Source organism: Chanodichthys erythropterus, chromosome 8, assembly GCF_024489055.1.
Source record: "Chanodichthys erythropterus isolate Z2021 chromosome 8, ASM2448905v1, whole genome shotgun sequence".
Taxonomy (NCBI): Eukaryota; Metazoa; Chordata; class Actinopteri; order Cypriniformes; family Xenocyprididae; genus Chanodichthys; species Chanodichthys erythropterus.
In genome coordinates this window covers 7635193-7654665 of record NC_090228.1, presented here as the reverse complement: position 1 = coordinate 7654665, position 19473 = coordinate 7635193, and the positions used below count along the sequence as shown (strand labels likewise).

The 19473-nt window shown below is 38.2% G+C and overlaps 1 protein-coding gene across 14 annotated transcripts in view; it reads left to right on the top strand.

Moving 5' to 3' along the window:
• The first annotated feature begins 311 nt into the window (after nucleotides 1-311).
• vegfab (vascular endothelial growth factor Ab) overlaps nucleotides 312-19473 on the top strand; it is a 52685-nt gene continuing 33523 nt past the window's right edge. For 4 of the 14 annotated variants that reach the window (XR_010895676.1, XR_010895675.1, XR_010895674.1 and 1 more), the window contains exons 1-7: nucleotides 313-1166; nucleotides 2319-2361; nucleotides 2962-3158; nucleotides 3439-3515; nucleotides 4805-4837; nucleotides 8011-8076; nucleotides 10388-10534. Coding sequence is in view for 9 of the 14 variants with exons in the window: in XM_067391670.1 (XP_067247771.1) it covers nucleotides 999-1166; nucleotides 2319-2361; nucleotides 2962-3158; nucleotides 3439-3515; nucleotides 4805-4837; nucleotides 8011-8076; nucleotides 10388-10534 (731 nt within the window). In the remaining 5 variants the exon portion in view is untranslated. Of the gene's footprint in view, nucleotides 1167-2318; nucleotides 2362-2961; nucleotides 3159-3438; nucleotides 3516-4804; nucleotides 4838-8010; nucleotides 10535-11144; nucleotides 18448-19473 lie in introns of those variants that run through there. The other 10 variants (XM_067391674.1, XM_067391671.1, XR_010895677.1 and 7 more) reach the window with 10 other exon arrangements.

The following is a 19473-nucleotide window of genomic DNA, read 5'->3' as shown; positions in this document are numbered from 1 at the left end:
CATTCTGAAACTGAATTCAAATGATTTTATGAGCTACAGTTGGCCAGTTATACTGCGTCGCTATGGACAATGGTCATTATTCAGAAATATTTGACCATTGAATGCCGCGATTGACCAATAAAAATCAAGTATTTCAGAGAGCCAAACTTGCAATAAGAGGGCTATAACTGTTTGCTCATGTGATGAAACACTAGACCACTTTTATATCAAATATCTAAACATAATTGATGCCAGCACTCTAAACTCTCGTTTTACATTAGCTCTTAGTTATCAATAAGTTAATGTCTGCGCATTGAACTTAAATGAGACGCTGAACGTCCGATCCGTCCACGCTGACACCACTATAGCCACGCCCATCGCAGTGACTCGTCCAATGGCGTTGAGTTTCAATCACTGTGGTCCCAGAACTGACCGACAGCTGAAGCTGTTCGTTAAAACCGGGGAACGGCGGCGTCCCTGATCATTCATAACGGCAAGAGGGAGAACTTGAGAATCAAGCCGACAAATCCAACAGGAAGCGGAATTAAAGCAATGTTCATTCGTAGGGACTAGAAGTGCGCTTGGATATCGCATTCTCTCTTCAGCGTCTTTGTGTTCTCACTGGTATCACTGTATGCTCCACTAATAATAGCCTACACTGTTGGCAATACTGAAATTTATATCGGCGAGTGAGTTCCTTATCCATTCTGCGTCCCTTTCCCAATGAACCCAGCGCACTTGGAGACGGGCGGCAGGCTAAGCATGGGATTACTTTTGTGATGTGGATTGTAATAGCCTTGGAAGAAAAAAGTGATCTACTTCTCAACAATGTGAGAGGACCTGCGTCCTGGATTCTCATATTTCTGGATATTCTGAAAATAATCGGCAACAGCTGAGAGACGTTGTAACAGTTTCCGTGGATCTCACGGTCTCTCAGGTGTTTGCATGCGTGTTGTGGGACCAACATGGGTTTCTTGTTGCACCTATAGGTCGGACCCCGTGTGAAGAAGCCTCTACTCATGTCTAACTTGCTTCCTGAGACCTTTACCAATGCGTTTGCTAAAGTCCGCCTATCATCGGATAGGGTTTTAAAAAGAGTTATTCGCCTTATAAATTCAATCATGAACTTTGCCGTTCGCGTGCTCCAGTTATTTATTGTGACGCTTCTGTATTTTTCAGCTGTCAAGGTAAGTTTTATATCCCTATGCATATATATAGAGAAAGACGCCGACGTATTGGTTGAATTTTAAATAGTGTTATTTCGAATGTAATGTGTCTGCGCCACTATTGGACGTCCTTGTGTTCCCCTTGCGAGGTCATTGACCATGTTTTGCCAAGCTCTTCAAAATGACTTGGACAGGCAAATCTGACCATCCCACATTGAGCCGTTTAACACAGTAGACAGGTTGCAATCGGGGGAATCCAGCGATATGCGCAATCAGAGTCCATTCAACTGTTGGGAAGTTTGTTGTCGATTATGGTGAAGGCCCTATCATAGCCACCTTAGTGATATTATTACGCTTTAAAGGCGCAGCTACAGTATAGCTCCTCAGACGATCCGGGCACCAACATATCCGGCATCGGGAGACCACAATATAAAGAAATAAATCATTTAAGTTGTGATTTGAGCATACCTTCAGGAAATCTTCTACCAAACAGACTTATTCTTGATGAAATTCGAAACTTTATATTCAAGGGCATGGATGACTACTATAAAAATTGTAAATCAGACAGTTTGATGAGAAGTTTGTGCTTATGGCAATGGCATCATGTGATCAAGTAATGCATGTAAACCCATATAAAACCCAAGATAAAGTTGCGCCGGTCTAAAAAGCTCAGATGGAAAGGGGAAAAAAAGCTTCACTGAGAAGTGCACGTGTCTCCAAAGAGCTTCTTGAAAATCTGAAGTGTGTGAGATCCGACATGTTCACAAGTCTCTAAAACAGAGTTCGTAAAGTTTTGACTGTCAAGGGCAAGTTTAAGTCAAGTGTCAGATTTTTCAAGTCTCAAGTCCTTTTTTGAAATAAATACTATAGGTTGTTATTGTTTATATGTGTACTTGAGTAACGTTATTTTTAAAAAGCAATGTTTATATAGGCTACACAAGCAAATATAATCATTCTTTGTGATGGCTAACCTTATTACGTTGTTTTTTTTAATGAACTTTGGTTTTGAAATGAAATGAGGTAATTTGTTGCATCATTCTAAAACTGAGGAAACGATGCTGTGGTGAATAACTAGTCAAACCTGTTGGGACTCTTTTGATTTACCATTGTGAACAAATATGTATAACTGAACACAGTCTTTAAATACGAATTTCTTTTTTATGTATACCACAGAGTGCCTACATACCGAGGGAGGGAGGCAAAAGCACATATGACGGTGAGTGTCTGTTTGAACTCAATGGTGTCATCTAGAGACTGGACACATGAGCACAGCGCCCTCTGGTGGATGGGTGAAGGAGGGCAATGCTGTGCCTTTAATCAAACTGACACTGTATAGGTTAGGATAAATTGTTGTATTTATTAGAAGCGCATGATCCAGTGTGGTTTGTATTACATCTGAACACAAATCTCCAAGGGATAATTTGGAGTGAGCATTGCCAAACCTCTCATTGCTCAATCTCTGCTAAACCCAGAGAACCACGTTTCATTTAAGTGTGTTTTTTTTTTCTTCATGTAAAATGAGACTCAATCAGCTTTACAAAATATACACACAGGCTACTTTTGGGTCTTTTGTGTGCGTGTGTGTGTGTGTGTAAAGTAGGCTGAGTGCAACTCAAGGAATGTACATGGTTTAAATGGACACCCATGTCAGTCACAAATTCCAAGAAGGGCTCCCAGATTTCCAAACAGTGTTGGCCTTGAAAAAGGCCTAAAAAAAATTGTGCAACTCTTGGCCAAAAAGGTTCTACATTTTTGGCAAAAATACAAACAAAAAATAAAACAATGAACTGATTTCCCCTTTTTCTCTAACTTGCAGTGGTGCCATTCATGGAGGTGTATAACAAGTCACTTTGTCGTCCTCGGGAATTGCTGGTGGAAATTCAGCAGGAATACCCTGATGACATAGAGCATATCTTCATACCGTCCTGTGTGGTTCTCACCCGCTGTGCTGGGTGCTGTAATGATGAAATGTTGGAATGCACCCCCACCATCACATACAACATTACCTTGGAGGTCAGAGACCCCTAACTTCCAGACTGTTGCTCTCTTTTTCTCTCTATTTTCTCCCACTATCTGTCTGAATCTTGTTAAGTCTACTTTTTGGAAACCCTACACTCCTCTACTTTGTCTCCCACACTCAAACCCTTTATCTCTCTTTTTGGCCAAGCTAGCAGTTTCTTCCGAATAAAAGTAGCCAAGTTTTAGGTAGTGCTGAATGTAGCTTTTACTTAACACTAACTGCCTGTATGTCTGTGATGTGGCGTTTTAATGTGTGTTATTGCTTTTTCTGTAGATTAAAAGAGTGAAACCTCTCCGTCAGCAAAGTGACTTTTTCATGAGTTTTGCAGAACATAGTGAATGCCAGTGTCGGTAAGAATCCTCATTTCTACACCTATACATACACATAGCTACCTAAATGGGGACAAACCATTTCATGTCTTACCCATGAAAGAAAATCTTTTCCATTTTTAAAATAAAAACTTTTCTTGAGGAATTTACTGTATGAAAGACTGTCAGATTAATCCAACATTTGATACTATCTGCTCTATAATTGTATTTCTAGTTGTATTAATATAATTGAGGGGTATAAGTGGATGTTTGTCTGTTCTGTTTTCTGCATGTGCAGATCTTTAAAGGTGCCGTAGAACGTCTTTTTAAAAGATGTAATATAAGTCTAAGGTGTCCCCTGAATGTGTCTGTGAAGTTTCAGCTCAAAATACCCCATAGATTTTTTTAAATAAATTTTTTTAACTGCCTATTTTGGGGCATCATTAAATATGAGGCGATTTAGGCTGCGGCCCCTTTAAATGCTCAAGCTCCCTGCCCACGGAGCTGGCGCTTGCCTTAAACAGCTTAAACAAAGTTCACACAGCTAATATAACCCTCAAAATGGATCTTTACAAAGTGTTCGTCATGCAGCATGTCTAATCGCGTAAGTATGGTATTTATTTGGATGTTTACATTTGATTCTGAATGAGTTTGATAGTGCTCTGTGGCTAAAGCTAACATTACACACTGTTGGAGAGATTTATAAAGAATGAAGTTGTTTATGAATTATACAGACTGCAAGTGTTTAAAAAATGAAAATAACGACTTGTCTCTGTGAATACAGTAAGAAACGATGGTAACTTTAACCACATTTAACAGTACATTAGCAACATGGTAACGAAACATTTAGAAAGACAATTTACAAATATCACAAAAAATATCATGATATCATGGATCATGTCAGTTATTTTTGCTCCATTTGCCATTTTCCGCTGTTGTTCTTGCTTGCTTACTTAGTCTGATGATTCAGCTGTACACAGATCCAGACGTCCTGCCCTTGTGTAATGCCTTGAACATGAGCTGGCATATGCAAATATTGGGGGCGTACATATTAATGATCCCGACTGTTACGTAACAGTCGGTGTTATGTTCAGATTCGCCTGTTCTTCTGAGGTCTTTTAAACAAATGAGATTTATATAAGAAGGAGGAAACAATGGAGTTTGAGACTCACTGTATGTCATTTCCATATACTGAACTCTTGTTATTTAACTATGCCAAGGTAAATTCAATTTTTAATTCTAGGGCACCTTTAATTGTGTGAGTGATTGTGTGCTCACAAACAAACAATGTTTCCTGAGGTAATGTCTCGCTCTTTTTGTTGCTCTTTCAGGCGGAAAATAGATCTTCCAGAGAAAAGAGAAAAGTGAGTGACATTGTTCTAGTGTGGTGATGATGTGTGTGTGTGTGTGTGTGTGTGTGTGTGTGTGCTTCTGCCATCGCTTTATTTTGTCATTTTCCCCTCCATTCTTGCATTCATTTTTGTTTCCTAATCTCTCTGCCTTTATCTCAGTCACTCTTATCTCCAGCTATGTGTATTCCTTCCTGTTTTCCTTGTCTCCCTGATCCTTTCATCTCATCTGCTTTGCTTTTCATGTTACATAAAGCCATAAAATCTGATCGTGAGAGAACAGTGGAACTCTTCACTGATGTTTTTAAACACATGAACCAAGCTAACAGGTGATTTAGAGCTTGAAAATCATTAGTGGCACCATTGTCAAACTAAAGCTACACTAAAACTAGGACTGGGCAATATAATGTAGGCATGATATCTTTGCTGGCAATATATATGTAGGCAACCTTATAGTAAACATATAGTAAATATGTTTTTATTTGACTGTTATGTTGTCTCTAAAGATGCGCTTTAGAGTCATTGGGCCCTATTTTAACGATCTAAACGCAAAGTGTAAAGCACACGGCGCAGGTGCACTCAGGGCATGTCCAAATCCACTTTTTAATGACAGAAAAACGGTCCGTGCGCCGGGGCGCATTTTTGAAATGGGTTGTCCTTATTCTCTTAATGAGTAATGGGCGTAACGTTCAATAAACCAATCAGAGTGTCATCTCCCATTCCCTTTAAGAGCGAGATGCACTCGCGCCATGGCGGATTGCTATTTACATGGCGGAATTTGTTGGCGGAAAAGCTGAACGCTTTTCAAGCGAAGAAACCGATCTGCTCGTGCGCGAAGTTAAAGCTCTGCGCGATGAGTCAGTTAATATATATGTGTGTGTATTTGCACGATTGTTCAATTAATTAGCCAATTTCTTTCATCATTATAAGTAGTAATAGGCTGAATTGAAAATAGGTAGCCTAATTCTAATACACGCAATGACTATTCATCATTACATTTTTATATTTATTTAGCCTACACAATAATATTCTTTGACACTGTAATCCTTTTGTTTTTAATATTTGGCATGTTTGTGTGATGCGCATTGTGTGCAATAAGCAAAGTCAACGCACACTGTGGACGCGCCCAGAGGCGCAGCTTCTACCAACGCGCTCTAACAAAAAAATATTGCGCCATTGACTTTAGACTTTAGACCAGGTTTGAGTTGGTCTATGGTGCAGTCTATTTTCAGCTCCTTTAAAATAGCAATGCGCCAGCAATGCGCCTGAACACACCTCTTTTTTTAGACCAGCACGCCCATGGGCGCACTAACTGGCGCAAATGAATTTACTAATTTAAGGACGTGGCGCTGAACGGGAAAACGCGAATGGCGCCGGACGCAAACTAGCAAACACACTTGCGCTGCGCCTTGCGTCGCATTGCGCCGGGTGTATTATAGGGGCCCATTTTGTGATCCCTACTTCAATCAGTGAATCAGTTCAGCTCTGATTCAACAATTTGTTTGTTTTATCACATATTAATGTGTTACTAAAAATTACTTCTGTCTTATAATAATACATACACATTCTTCCTAAATGTCCTCCACTTTGTGAAAAATTGTGTGGAAAAGTAGATACTTGCTATATTGTATAGGGACACAAAACAAACCCTTTTAATCTATATTGCCCAGCCCTAACCCAAAAGACCAGAACTACTGCTTTTGTTAATCCAGCCTTCTTCAAATGAACTGAGATACTCTCTGACCCTTACACCATTATCTGATCTCTCTTCCTATTTGATGTCTTCATGTCGTTGCACGTTGCTTTCTCAAGCGTGAATTCAGCTCCTCAGGTGTGTAAAGAGCTTTGTGAACAGGTGTGCGAGTTTCGCCCGCTAGTTCAATGCCCTCGCCCCACATTCATCTCTGCGTCGGCTAAGCTCTGCTTTATGATCTGAGGTTCATTGAGGTAACAGAGGGATTTGTCATCTCTGAAGTGTCTTTACGTCCGGCGATAAGACACTGTTTTCTGCGTTTGTTTACGAGCCCATTTCCACTCCTCAGAGATACCGCAGCGGTCAGTCAACCTCCTCTCTGATGACTCCCTCTCACCAGAGAATGTGGGCCGAAGTGTTTAAACGTTTACTGAAGTTGAGTGTGTTGATCGTGTGGCAGATGTGTTACGGGTCAGAGGTTATCTCTAGGGGTTTAAAATGTTTAAATGTTTTCTGGTTCTGGTAAACAATTGGCCCTTTGACACAGAGGCTGTTCCTTGGCAGAGCACCGTGTCCACAGACACTGCCTCATATCATGATTGAGATGTAATCGTAGATGATAACCAGCCTGATTTGTCAGCTGTGTAGGAGCAAATTCAACTATTTTATAGTCCTGATGTTCTGTTTAAAGAGCGTCAACTTCGTATCATTTGTTAGAGACGCCTTTATGAAATGATTGATTCAATTAAATGTTTTCAAATATTTTTTAATGAATACTGCATATATCAGCCACCCTGCTCTCTACTTATTTTCATCGAGCATTGAAAAACCCATATTGGTCAACCACTAATGCAAATAACCTTAAACATATCGCAGAACATCAGTTTGTACTCTGATTGCGAGATAGGGGAAAGTTCACATTCTTGCTGCCTGACGTGTCTGACGTGATATGCCAGGATTTTCAGCTATCCGAAAGATAAATGGAAGTGTATGTCGCTAACACTGTGTGTTGATTTGCTGATTGGTCAGTATTCTCGTTATAATGAAAGCGAGCATTTGACGGTTTCCATTAGACTTTGAGAGTTAAAAATCCCCAGTAGACTTTGATCTTTGGCTCAGTTTGAATCAGTTTGTCTGTGTTTTGCACCAGCCAGGAGTTGTGCTAACATTGGTGATGCTTTTGAAGATTTAATGCCTTGTTTATTTATTGAAACTTCTTTCGTGAGAGAGAATCTGAAGAATTGGCGAATTTTCCCAGAGCTTGGCTGGCTTTTCATTTCAAATTGTCTCTGGAGTTTGCTGTTGTGTCAGGCACTAATACAAGAACAAGAAGAGAAAGATGTGTTTTAGTGGGACATGTTTACTGATGTTTCCATCTGGATCATTTTAGCACTTTGTTCACTGCAGTCTGACTGTGTGGATGATCTTTTGCAACAACTCCGATTCAGTTTTTGTTTTTCGATGTTCTTCTTTGTTTGTCATGTTCCCTTTCCAGAAAACCCCGGAAGGGCAAAGGCCAAAAGCGAAAGAGAAAGAAAAACCGTGAAAAAAAGCGGGATTTGTACGTCACCTCTGCGTTCGCCTCCTCTCACCTGCACCTGAGTTTGGCACTCTTGGTTGTCAAATTAATTTGGGAGGAGATTTTATGCCTCCTTTAATCAGTGCATTTCTGTCGGACGGTGTTAATTGCCATTAATCCATCAACTCCTCTGCCACTTAATTAAAACTGACCAAAACCACATGCTCGATCTCTGCTCTCACAGAGCTTGCCTTACTAATGCCGAAGCACATGCTAAAACCATTAACATTAACAATGTTTTGCCAAAATTGTTGAGGACTAAAAGGCACAAACCAGTAGAGTGCCACAGTGACTGTCCACTTTTTTTAGTCAGAATTATTTTCCCATTCATTTTCCATTAGGTCTCCGTAGGCATCTTCGGTAAAGAGTTCTAAGCCTTTAAGCAAACCAGTCAACTCCAGAATGAATATAGTACTACAACCTTTGATTTGGGAAAAAAGTAGTCTTTTATGAGAGAATGAATTATTCATTCCATGCAGCATTGTGAATGATGTAATCCAAACAAGAACCACAATACACTAACAAGTCTGACAAGTCATTAATTGTAGGCATATAATAAAATATATAGAGACGCTACAATTTGACATGAGATGTTTATTGCAAAGTGATGAAGTATATTGATTGTGGATAAGTTAACTCCTTGGATTTTGTCACTAGCAGTGCTTTATGGGAATGGACAGTCTCAGAAGCTACCTAGCAAAACTAGATTTGTTATCATTTCCAGGTTAAGTTCTCAGGATCTCTTATTGGAGGATCTTGCTTAAGGATTGTGAGTAGTGCAGCATTTCATGGGAATTCAGAAATGACCACCATCGCTTAACAGCCTCTGAGCTCATCTGTTTTTCAATGGGGAAAATGAATGGGATTTCTGTTTCTGGAGCTGTACAGTTGTGCTCTATAGGTTGTGCCACAGGACCCAATAAATCAAGCTCTATGATCAGAGGAGGTGAGCAGTGGGGAGGTAGCCGACATAAAAACTTAACCGACCCACTCAGCATGGCTTTCAGTTGATGGTACTAATCTGTTACAATATTTCTGTTGGAATCACAACCTTGTTTGTGCTGCTTCCTGTTTTTGGAATGTTTTTTTGTTCTCATCTTTTTTTTTTTTTTTTATTGTATTAGGACCATCATCCTCACAAAGGGTCTGTCTTCTCTGACACATGAGAAGGATTGTGTGAGATTTGTTTTTTAATTCATCGCTGTGAGTTTGGTCTTGTCATGCTGCGCGAGCTCTGCCGCACAGCATTACGAAAGTCAAAAAGCCTGTTTACTTTGGTGCTTCTCCCAGTAATTGGGAAATTAAATGTGTTTCAATGAAAAAGAAAGAGCGAAGAAATGCACATGAGGACAGTCTGCTCCTGTGAGACTGATGCTTTTGAGGTCAGTATTTTTCTGAGGGCTGGGGTTTGGGTTTTCATATTAAAAAAAATAAAATTAGATTTAAGGCCTGTTGTGACAAAGAGCATGAAAGTATGTTTTTATTTGCACCACAGTTATTCACACTTAATTTATGACAAACTCTGAAAAGATGGATTTCAAATTTGGATGTAAAATGTTAATGTGACTTGATGCTAAGAAAATGATTGAGATGTGGTTTAAATCAGACATTTCCTTAACATAGTCCTCTTTCTCTCAATATTCCTATCCTTTCTTCCTGCTAAGAAAGTGGCCAAAGCACAAAAATAAGGGTAAACTAAAGTGTTGTGCATGTTTTTCATGCCAGTCGTTCTTTGTGTAAATAGGCCTGTTGTGATTTAAAATCAGGTCAGGGTTAGAATTTGGTTTTGATAAGCCTGTCCTCAGAGCAATATTGGCTTCAAAAAAAGGTCACTTGGCACAAATATGTGTGAATCTTCCTCTTGGAGTCCATCATTTCGTACTGTACATGTGTCCTGATGACCCTGATCCAACACTACAAGAAGCAATAAACACTGGATTCTCACTGCGCTCTCTCTGCCTTTTATTCCAGTATGCTCTTCTAAGAAGGAAAGAGTGAAAATTAAACAGTTTATGGTTGTTTTCATTATTTTCTTGCATCAACTGAGCTTGCAGGTGCATGGCCACATCCTGCCTATAACTTCAGCTATTTACATTCTACAAACCCCCCTAGGACCCTCAGAAGGGACGAAACCATGGTACCAGACCAGGGGGACTCAAAAAGTATACTACTTGACTCACCAAGTGCTTGTGTGTGTATGTTTGGGTGAAAGTGTTTAATAATGGCAATGACAATGTATCAGCAGTAATCTCCCCCAATCCTTCTCCTTTTCTCTCATTCTGTCTCTTTTCAGTAGTCAGTGTGAGCCTTGCTGTTCTACATGCTCTGAAAGGAGAAAAAAGTTGTTTGTTCAAGACCCAGAGACGTGTCAGTGCTCCTGTAAACACTCTGAAGCCGACTGCAGGTCTAAACAACTAGAACTCAACGAAAGGACCTGCAGGTGTGTTTGTAAATCTACACTTGTTTGTGCATCTACACGTTAGTGCAAGACTGGCCTTCCTGTTTTTGTATTGTCTTATACATCCCTTGACAAAAGATGTGCTGCTCAGAGGTTGATCTTTCATTTCAAGCAATAGGAAATTAAATGAATACTCTTATCATTTACTTATCGTCATGTTGTACCAAACCCTTATGACTTTCCTACTTCAGCAGAAGACAAATGGAGATGTTTGGCAGGATGTTCATACTGCCCTTTCCCTTGAAAGTGATGGTTGCTGCTTCTTTAAATATCAACTTTGTCCCATATGTTTCTCCAAAACAACTGAAAGATATGTTGATATACTGAAAGAGTGTAAAAAATGATTGACAAATTGGAAGAATTTCATGAGAAATGTTTGAGTTGTATATTGGTAAATCAGAGTATGTCAGTTTGAGACATCGATGCATCTCTTCTGAAAATGTAGGAAACACATGTAAGATACCCTGTTTGTCAAAGGGAGCCTTTATTTGGCAGGAACCTTGAGCAAAGGTTTAAACTTCTTCCCTTCTTGGGTAGGACAATTGAGATGTTATAGAGATTTCATTTGTGATTTTTCTACTTACTTTCCCAGATGTGACAAACCAAGGAGGTGAACCGAACAGACTTGAGAATGGACTCTGACATGAAGGAATTTTTCACCAGTAATTCACAGCACTTTGAACTTTCAGCTTTGAACTTTGGTCTCATTTTTCCATCACGGAGATATTGAGAGAATGAAATGAAGGGGTTTGGGGGAGGTGGGGGGTTAATAGTCAATTAAATGCTCTGTCTTTATATTTTCATGATTTTCATGTGTGTATTAAGCGAACCGAGAGACTGAAAGCACAGGATTTGATTTGCTGCTAAAGGTCTTCGCAAAAGACCTACGTAAATGTTTCTGATCTTGGCTGGCGTGCGTAAAGTCGGACGTACTCGAAATCGAAGTCATACTCAATGAATCACATCACTGGATTTGGGTCTGCTGTGCAGTTGTTCATGTGAATTGAAATGTAAACAAGATCAAACAAAACATTTGGAGGACTGCAACAATGCGTCAGCGTCCATTACGCGCTGTGGAATCATTCCTCCCAGTACATGAACACTGAGCACAATGCGTGTTTTAAGAGATGGATAAATGACTGGAGTTTTGATGGTAGACAGAACTGAATCTGCCTTTGGAATGTCACACAGTGAAACCATGGAAACCCGCTGGCCGCTGTGGTAAATGTTTGCACCAGAGCTCTGACCTTGAGGCAAACCCAAGAGGATTTTGGTCATATTCACTCCTTAAAGGGATATTCATTCTTTGACATATTTGGAAACCACTTTGAGTAGATCGTGTGATTAGGTTCCATGCTTTCACACTACTGGGGATTTAAGACAAAGATTTTTCGCTAGGTTTTTCGTTGTCGTTCAGCTAGTCTTGGAATTTTCGTACAAACCTATTCCCCCAAACAATTCAGTAATTTATGATTTTTTTTTTTTAAGAATATTTTCATTATTCTATCTCTTTGTATTTAATTTGACCTATTTATGTGCAGTGTTAAGATGGATATTCTTGGCCTCTGCAAAGCTCCATGGCTGTCTGGAGCAAAAAAGCTTTTCAACATATTTTATTTTCCGTAGATGAACAGAGAAACATTCCTATAACTGATCGAGTTATGTTGCCAACTGCCTTGACTTTGCCGCCTTACTGCAGATGTGTGTGTGTGCCGTGTGATCTCTAACAAACTGTGTAAATGTGATTTTGTGTGCAAACGAGGCTAGTGTTTGTGTGTGTGCATGTGTGAGTACGTTTTGGCAAAACAGTCTTGATGTCAGTGTGTGACATACGTATTGAATAACAATATAGCAGCCAAATGTAAATATAGGCCAAACCAATGTCACCATTTACTTGTACTATAATAAGATCTAACAAGCTGAAACAGTATGCTCAAATGTGGTCTGATTTGGAGTTTTACAGTTTAAATATTATTTATTTACTCCATGTAAATATGTTGAATATTAACATCTTTTTGTGTCTGTGTACTGTAGTACAGCATATTTATTTTCAAATTATATTGCCTTTTTCTATAAAATTTTGTTTGAATATTCTTTCATAATTTTGACATGTCGGTACTGTAGGATAATGTGAAAAAACTCCAGACGCATTGTTTTCATTCAGGAGCATATATGATGTTAATTATTGGTATACTTTTTGTGGTCCAACTGCGAATAATTTTCTTTAAACTAAAAACTGCCATCATCTGCCCTATTAGTTTAAACCAACCCGATCTCACGGCAATTCATACGATTTTCGTACGACCTCTCTTGTACGAATACATACGTTTTTTGCTAAATCGTACGTATTTTATGAGTTGCCAAATTGGTATGAATTTGTACGAATGACCTACCCCTAACCCTGCCCCTAAACCTACTAGTCACTGGGGTTTAGACAAATTGTATGAATTTGCATGAATGACCTACCCCTAACCCCGCCCTTAAACCTACCCGTCACTGGGGTTTAGACAAATTGTATGAATTCGTCCGAAAAATACGTACAAATTGGTCATGAGATAGCATTGATTTAAACTAGTCCCAAAGAAGACAGATGTTTGATGCTCCTGCATGTCTCTATTGTATCCATACATACTGTACAGTATTGCATTGGCCACATCCCATTTCTCAGCGTTTTCGGCTTCCTCTTGTTGAGTTTAGCATCAGGAAACTTTTCAATGACACTTTTCTAAGTCACTGACTCAACCTTCATACCGAGCTGCCGGTGAAGCTTCATTCAGTGGAAAATCATTTACACTTTTATATTTATCATTTACTACAGTACACTCAATCTTAGCAGGAACAGTATTGCCTGCAATCCTGGAATAATTCCTAAATTTCATGAAAATTTTTTTAAAGTCCCCCTGTGGTTAAAAAAAACAATTTTAAAATGTTGTTTATATGTCTATGTGGTGTTTTTAATATGCTTTAAGACAAACCATGTGCAAATTTATATGTCAGCACCATTGTATTTTCTTCTCAACTGTAGTGAACCAAAGACAGTTTTAAAAATGGTGTTTGAAATCGCTGGTGTTTCTGACGTAACAAACTACCTTGTAACCAATCACGTCTTTGTGTGATTTTCAATGAGTGGATCTCTGAGCTGGTGTGAGTGGAGGCGGGGCTAATTTGCATATTCAAAAAACAGTGTATACTAAATGAAGCAAGGGTGTAGAGTTACATTCAAGCTATTTTAAGAAAAAAAAAACATTTAAATAGGTCATTTTGGTGATCAAAGATGATTTTTTAGGGACAAAATTATTGACTACAGGGGGACTTTAACATTTTCATGACAACTTTTTTTAAAATGCACTTTTTTAAAATGCATATCAGTGTTATGTCTAAAAACAGAGCTTGATTTTATTTATTTATTTATTTTTATTTTATTAGTTGTTTTAGATGTTGCTTAGAGTTGCATCGCTTACAGATTCCACTCAAAAATTTACTATTTTTGTCCAGAATGTGTCCTCCACGTGGTAGTTCAGTTTCAGAGCACATTATGTAGGAATGTTTTGGTTTGTTAAACTCTATAAAACATACAAATGTTCAACTAGCCATTACCATTCCAGAAATGTCCCATATGTCTCACTAAACCTGAGCTGAAGGCTCCATGTGATCATCAGAAAGGCAGCCATCAGTAGATCAGTGTTAATGAGGCTTAGGTTTAAGAGCAGTTTTTGGATTTTTGCGTGTTTGTTTTGAAACAGTCGATTTTAGTCTGAGCAGCGCTCCACTAACACTAGATTAGCCACTATGTTTGACATAATATGACCACGTGAAGCACTTAAGAGCAGAAGCTTAACACTACCTATGAAATATTATAAGATAATCCTCTTGCCACCCTCCACCCACCTGCACAGGCCCCTCAGCTGCTTAAATACCCCAAGAATGTTGTAAGTGACTTAACCTGTGATTAGAGGAATTTTGGGGTGGCAGGTTCACGTCTCCGGTGTAAATCATCATAGTTTTGGATCTGCCAGTGAACTTTACCCCACCAGTTTAACTTGGAGTTAAATGGCATGAACCGGAAGGTTTCAGGTTTAAATCCCAGGTATTTCATGAATTTCTGCCAATCATTCTGCCATGTTTCCATAACTTGTTACCGATATAATTGAAGTACAGCTGTTTAGAATATTTACCTTAATATTTATAAATGAATTTAATATTAAAACATGTCCTCATTCACCATTAATTGTTACTTGTAGGTTTATTCAGAATCAAATTCCAACTAAATCTTGCCTTAATTGAAATTCAAATATCATGCATTGTCTATACTCTCTTGTAATATTCTAAATTTGTATTTGCACTCAATTTCCATTAAGCCCTGTTATGCAGTGACATTTTCCCCTTCAAAAACAGTGGTTTGATCTTTCTGACATCACATGGCTCAAACAGTAAGTCCAAAAGTAGATCTCTCACACAGTGTCTGAGCATTTAAAAGGATAGTTCACTCAAACATGAAAATTCTGTCATCATTACTCACCCTCAGGTTGTTCCAAACCTGTATGAATTTCTTTCTTCTGCTGAACACAAGAGTAGATATTTTGAAGAATGTTGGTAATTTTGTAGAATATGGGTAACCGAACAGTTGATGAGCCCCATTGACTTCCATAGAAGTAAAAACTATTTTGACTAAATAATGGGGTGTGGTGCAACTACTTTTACTAGCTTACTGCTTGTGCTCTTTCATTGTTGTACTTACTTTCAACCCTGAAATAATGTCAAGGTTAAATAGATTAAATGCTAGTAAAGAGAAATTTAATGGATTATTATTGTTATTATTATTATTATTAATGTTATGTGTAATTTATGACAAGACACAAAAACTATGCAGTGCTTCCATAACTAATCAGCTATCAGTTCAAATTAAATGATCTCTAAACTTATTGTGACAAAGTTGAAATCATTATCATAGCAAGGCTGTGACCACCACTTTTGCATATATATATTTATAATGCATAAATTAGACACAGTTTCCTGAGAATGAATATAGATGTAGGTTCAGATCTTTTGGGACATATAGATCAGAGAGAGACAGCACTGTGTCTTGCAGTTCCTGACATTGGTTTTATTGTTTAGCAAACGGTCATAAATTGGTGCCATGTGTAATTGTCATGTTGCTGAAAATAAACTGGAATTTACCCTCGTTTCCAACAACGTGGTGTGACCAAGGTCTGCGTCTTTAAAAATCAGAAGCAGTCCACACCCACCTGTAGAGACGTGCACTCTGTCAGGAACATATAATTATCCAATGGCATCATTACTCATCTGTCCACGTCTCACACCTGTGTGTGTGAGAGCATCAGATTAGGTGCGTGCTCACTTACACATACTGCATTTGCATGTAAAACCACCATAGTCATCAATCTTTTATAAAACGGCTAGATTTAACATTTTGTTACCATCAATTACAGGATAAGGAAATGTCTTTGAAGAAAAAGAGCACAAGAAAGAATGATTAAATTTCCCATTTGAAATTTCCTTGATGAAAAGCTTTGCGGTTTAATTGTTAAAAAGCTGCCATGATTTAGAGTCAGATACATGTGTTATGGATTGTTGTCTGACAGACTGCATCTAATTCACTTAAGTTTGCTTACAGATTACATAAGATTTGCAAAGAGACCTGATGACATTTTGAATTTGAAATCCCTTCGGTGAGAAATGAGCTTTGATCCTTGTGACCAACAAAACACTATTTCGATGTGAAGAGTGTTGCATACTCAAACAGGAATCAAAGTGGTTTTATTATGAGGAAACTCAATGTATTTCCTGAATTGGAGCCACCTTTGAGCAACAGATGACAGGGATCACAGTATATGTGTGTGTTCTGTTATTTAATACATATACAAGAGTTCTATATCTCTCTGTTCTGCAAAGACCAGTCAGAAATTAACCAGGGCTTGGGGCAAACAAACAAACAAACAGATATTTCAAATTTCATGATAGCAAATTTCTATCATGAGACTTATTTAACATTCAGTATGTTTAGGATAGAATCTGATTTTGTGTAGTTATGAGTTTAGTGCCTCTGCAGGTGCCAGATCTGTCAGATTAGTTTTGTATTCACTGTCATAGAGGCAAGTGATGTTGAATGTAGATAGTATAAAGTGGTTTTTCACAAAAAACAAAAACAAAACAACCCCAACCCCACATGAAAACACTACCATTGCCAAATAAAACTGTAATCAGCCATAATTGTTTATAAATTCATTTAATTTAATTGATTAAATTATTTTACATGACATACTGAAGTATTGAAAGCAAAAAGATGTCCTTGTAAAGGAAAAATACCACTGATATTCAATATTTACAGAGGGTAAATATTGCTGCCTAATAAAAATAAAAACTACATATGTACATTTTCAGAAGAAAATGTGGTGATTGGCCTGGCAACTTGACACTAGGCAGGTACTAGAGTCTTCTGTGTGATTGCTAGGGCCAACTCCAATATCTATACAATGTTCTGGTGCTGAGATATGACTTGTTTAAGTTGGTATATGATTGCTAGGGTCCTCAAAATGGTTGCTAGGGCATGGGTAGGCAGTTGCCAGGGTGATAATTAAAGACCACTAGCCGGTCTGAGTCAAAAGAGCTCACCCCCATGTTGTTAGGGTGGTCCAAATGGTTGCTAGAGTGTGGCTAGATTGTGTTTGCAAAGTTCCTTTAAAACAAGTCATTTCACTTGGCGGCCATCTTTGAAATGCTTCTCTGGCATGCAAGTGCAGCTCATATCTCTTTGAATGGGGAACCATCAAAAATTACATTTAAGATTTGAAATCACCAATGAAATCTGACAACAACTGTCTCATAAATTTTGTTTCTAAACGCTCGAGTCATGACAAAAAAAAAAAGCATTTTTCAGGCTGGACCAAGCTAATGTGCATGCCCAGTCCTAAGTGTTTGTCTCAGGACTGTTTTTATAATGACTTTACCAATCGGCAATTGGCTCTTATATTTCAAAGGCGGGCATTATTCCGCCATATTATGCGGTGCACTTTCTCCCATTCATAGTAATACAAGTGGACCGTCTTTCTGTATATAACATCTGAGTGTTTGGCAGTCAGGGTGCTGTATGTGGTTGCTAGGGCGTGGTTGAGTTGAAATGTCAGCATTTATTGGTTGCTTGCTAGGATGGGTGAAATGAGCCCACCCCGAGTTTCTATGCGAAGATATGATGTCAGAAAATTTTGTCTAATTTTAAGTCTGTGGGATTTTTTGCTCTGACAACCTGGCTGTTGTCATGACAGTCCTTGCGAGTATTGTTTCTGTTGGTTGTGCATGGAAAAAAAAAATAACAATGCATATTTATATTTAAATAAAAGTAACATGTGATATATTTGTTTCCCACATTTCTGATTCCTATGTAAATATGCATATGCCACATTAAAAGGCACTTTTGTCTGGGGGATAAACCACGGCAAAAGTGATCAATGCTTCCATCAGTGAATCATACAATGAGTCACACAATAAGGCTTTTCACTGGGTACACATCTTTTAAACCTGGGTTTCAAAACCAGTTTAATCCCATGGGTACAAAGAAGTTTACATTTAATTAAAAAATTAGTTTTTCTTCTCTGACCTCCCAATTTCATTCAAGAAGAGAATTATTATGCGTTAAGTTGATGTCAGAGAGGGAACTTGGTCAAATGTGATGTAAGTAGGCATGGAACATATCTGTGAAATGACTCCAGTGTGGAGAGAAGCCCAGGACTGATCATCTCTATCTGTGTCGGTTTAAGCGTTAAAGGGATAGTTCACCCAAAAATAAAAATTATCCCTTGATTTACCCTCAAAGTGTATATGACTATCTTCTTTCAGATGAACACAATCGGAGTTATACTAAAAAAAATCTCCTTGCTCTTCCAAACTTTATAATGTTAGAGAATGGTGCTCCTGATTTTGAAGTCCAAAAAAGCACATCAAACCATCATAAAAATAATCCATACAATTCCAGAGGGTGAATAAAGGCCTTCTGAAGTAAAGCGATGGGTTTCATATCCATATTTAAAACTTTATAAACTAAAATAGCTAGCTTCCGGCAGACAGCCTATGCAAATCAACTTGCGCTAAAAGAGTAAACGCGTGACGTATGATGTAGGAGTAGTGTAAGCTTATATGCCTACGTGGTTCAAACATATAGGGCTGGGCAACAAATTCAAGCTTTTTATCTCTTATCAAAATCCTCCAATATTTCTCCTAAAAAATTCCCATTTTAGACTTCTAATTCATGCCTGGTGTTTTATTTTGCTCTATCCTATTCATCATTGCATAATACATCTGGTCAGAAGTTACTCTTTTTGCGTAAATTGATTTGTGTAGGCCGTCTGGCTAGTTATTTTAATTTATAAAAATTTAAATATGGATATTTTTCTTAGCAAAACCCATTGCTTTGACTCAGAAGGCCTTTATTAACCCCCTGGAGCCATGTGGATATCTTTTATGATGGATGGATGCACACTTTTGGACTTCGAAATCAGGAGCGCCATTCACTACCATTATAAAGCTTGGAAAAGCTGTGATATTTTATAATATAACTCTGATTGTGTTTGCCTGAAAGAAGATATTCATATACACCTAGGATGGCTTGAGGGTAAGTAAAGGGATAGCTCAGGCAAAAATTAAAATTATTCCATGATTCAAGTATGTACAAGTCATGCTTATTTTCCCTTTAACTGTCCTCTAAACCTCTCTCTTATTTCCCGTCTTTCTTACACCAAAGATAAACATGCAGTTTTTCTTAGATCACACATTTTGGAAATGTATAAACAACCTCTGCACACTCAATCAACATCTGCAAGACTAAACACACAGTCATCCACACACACAAACACACAAAGACAAATTATCTCATTTGAATTTAAATAAACACTCTGGATTTCTTTAGG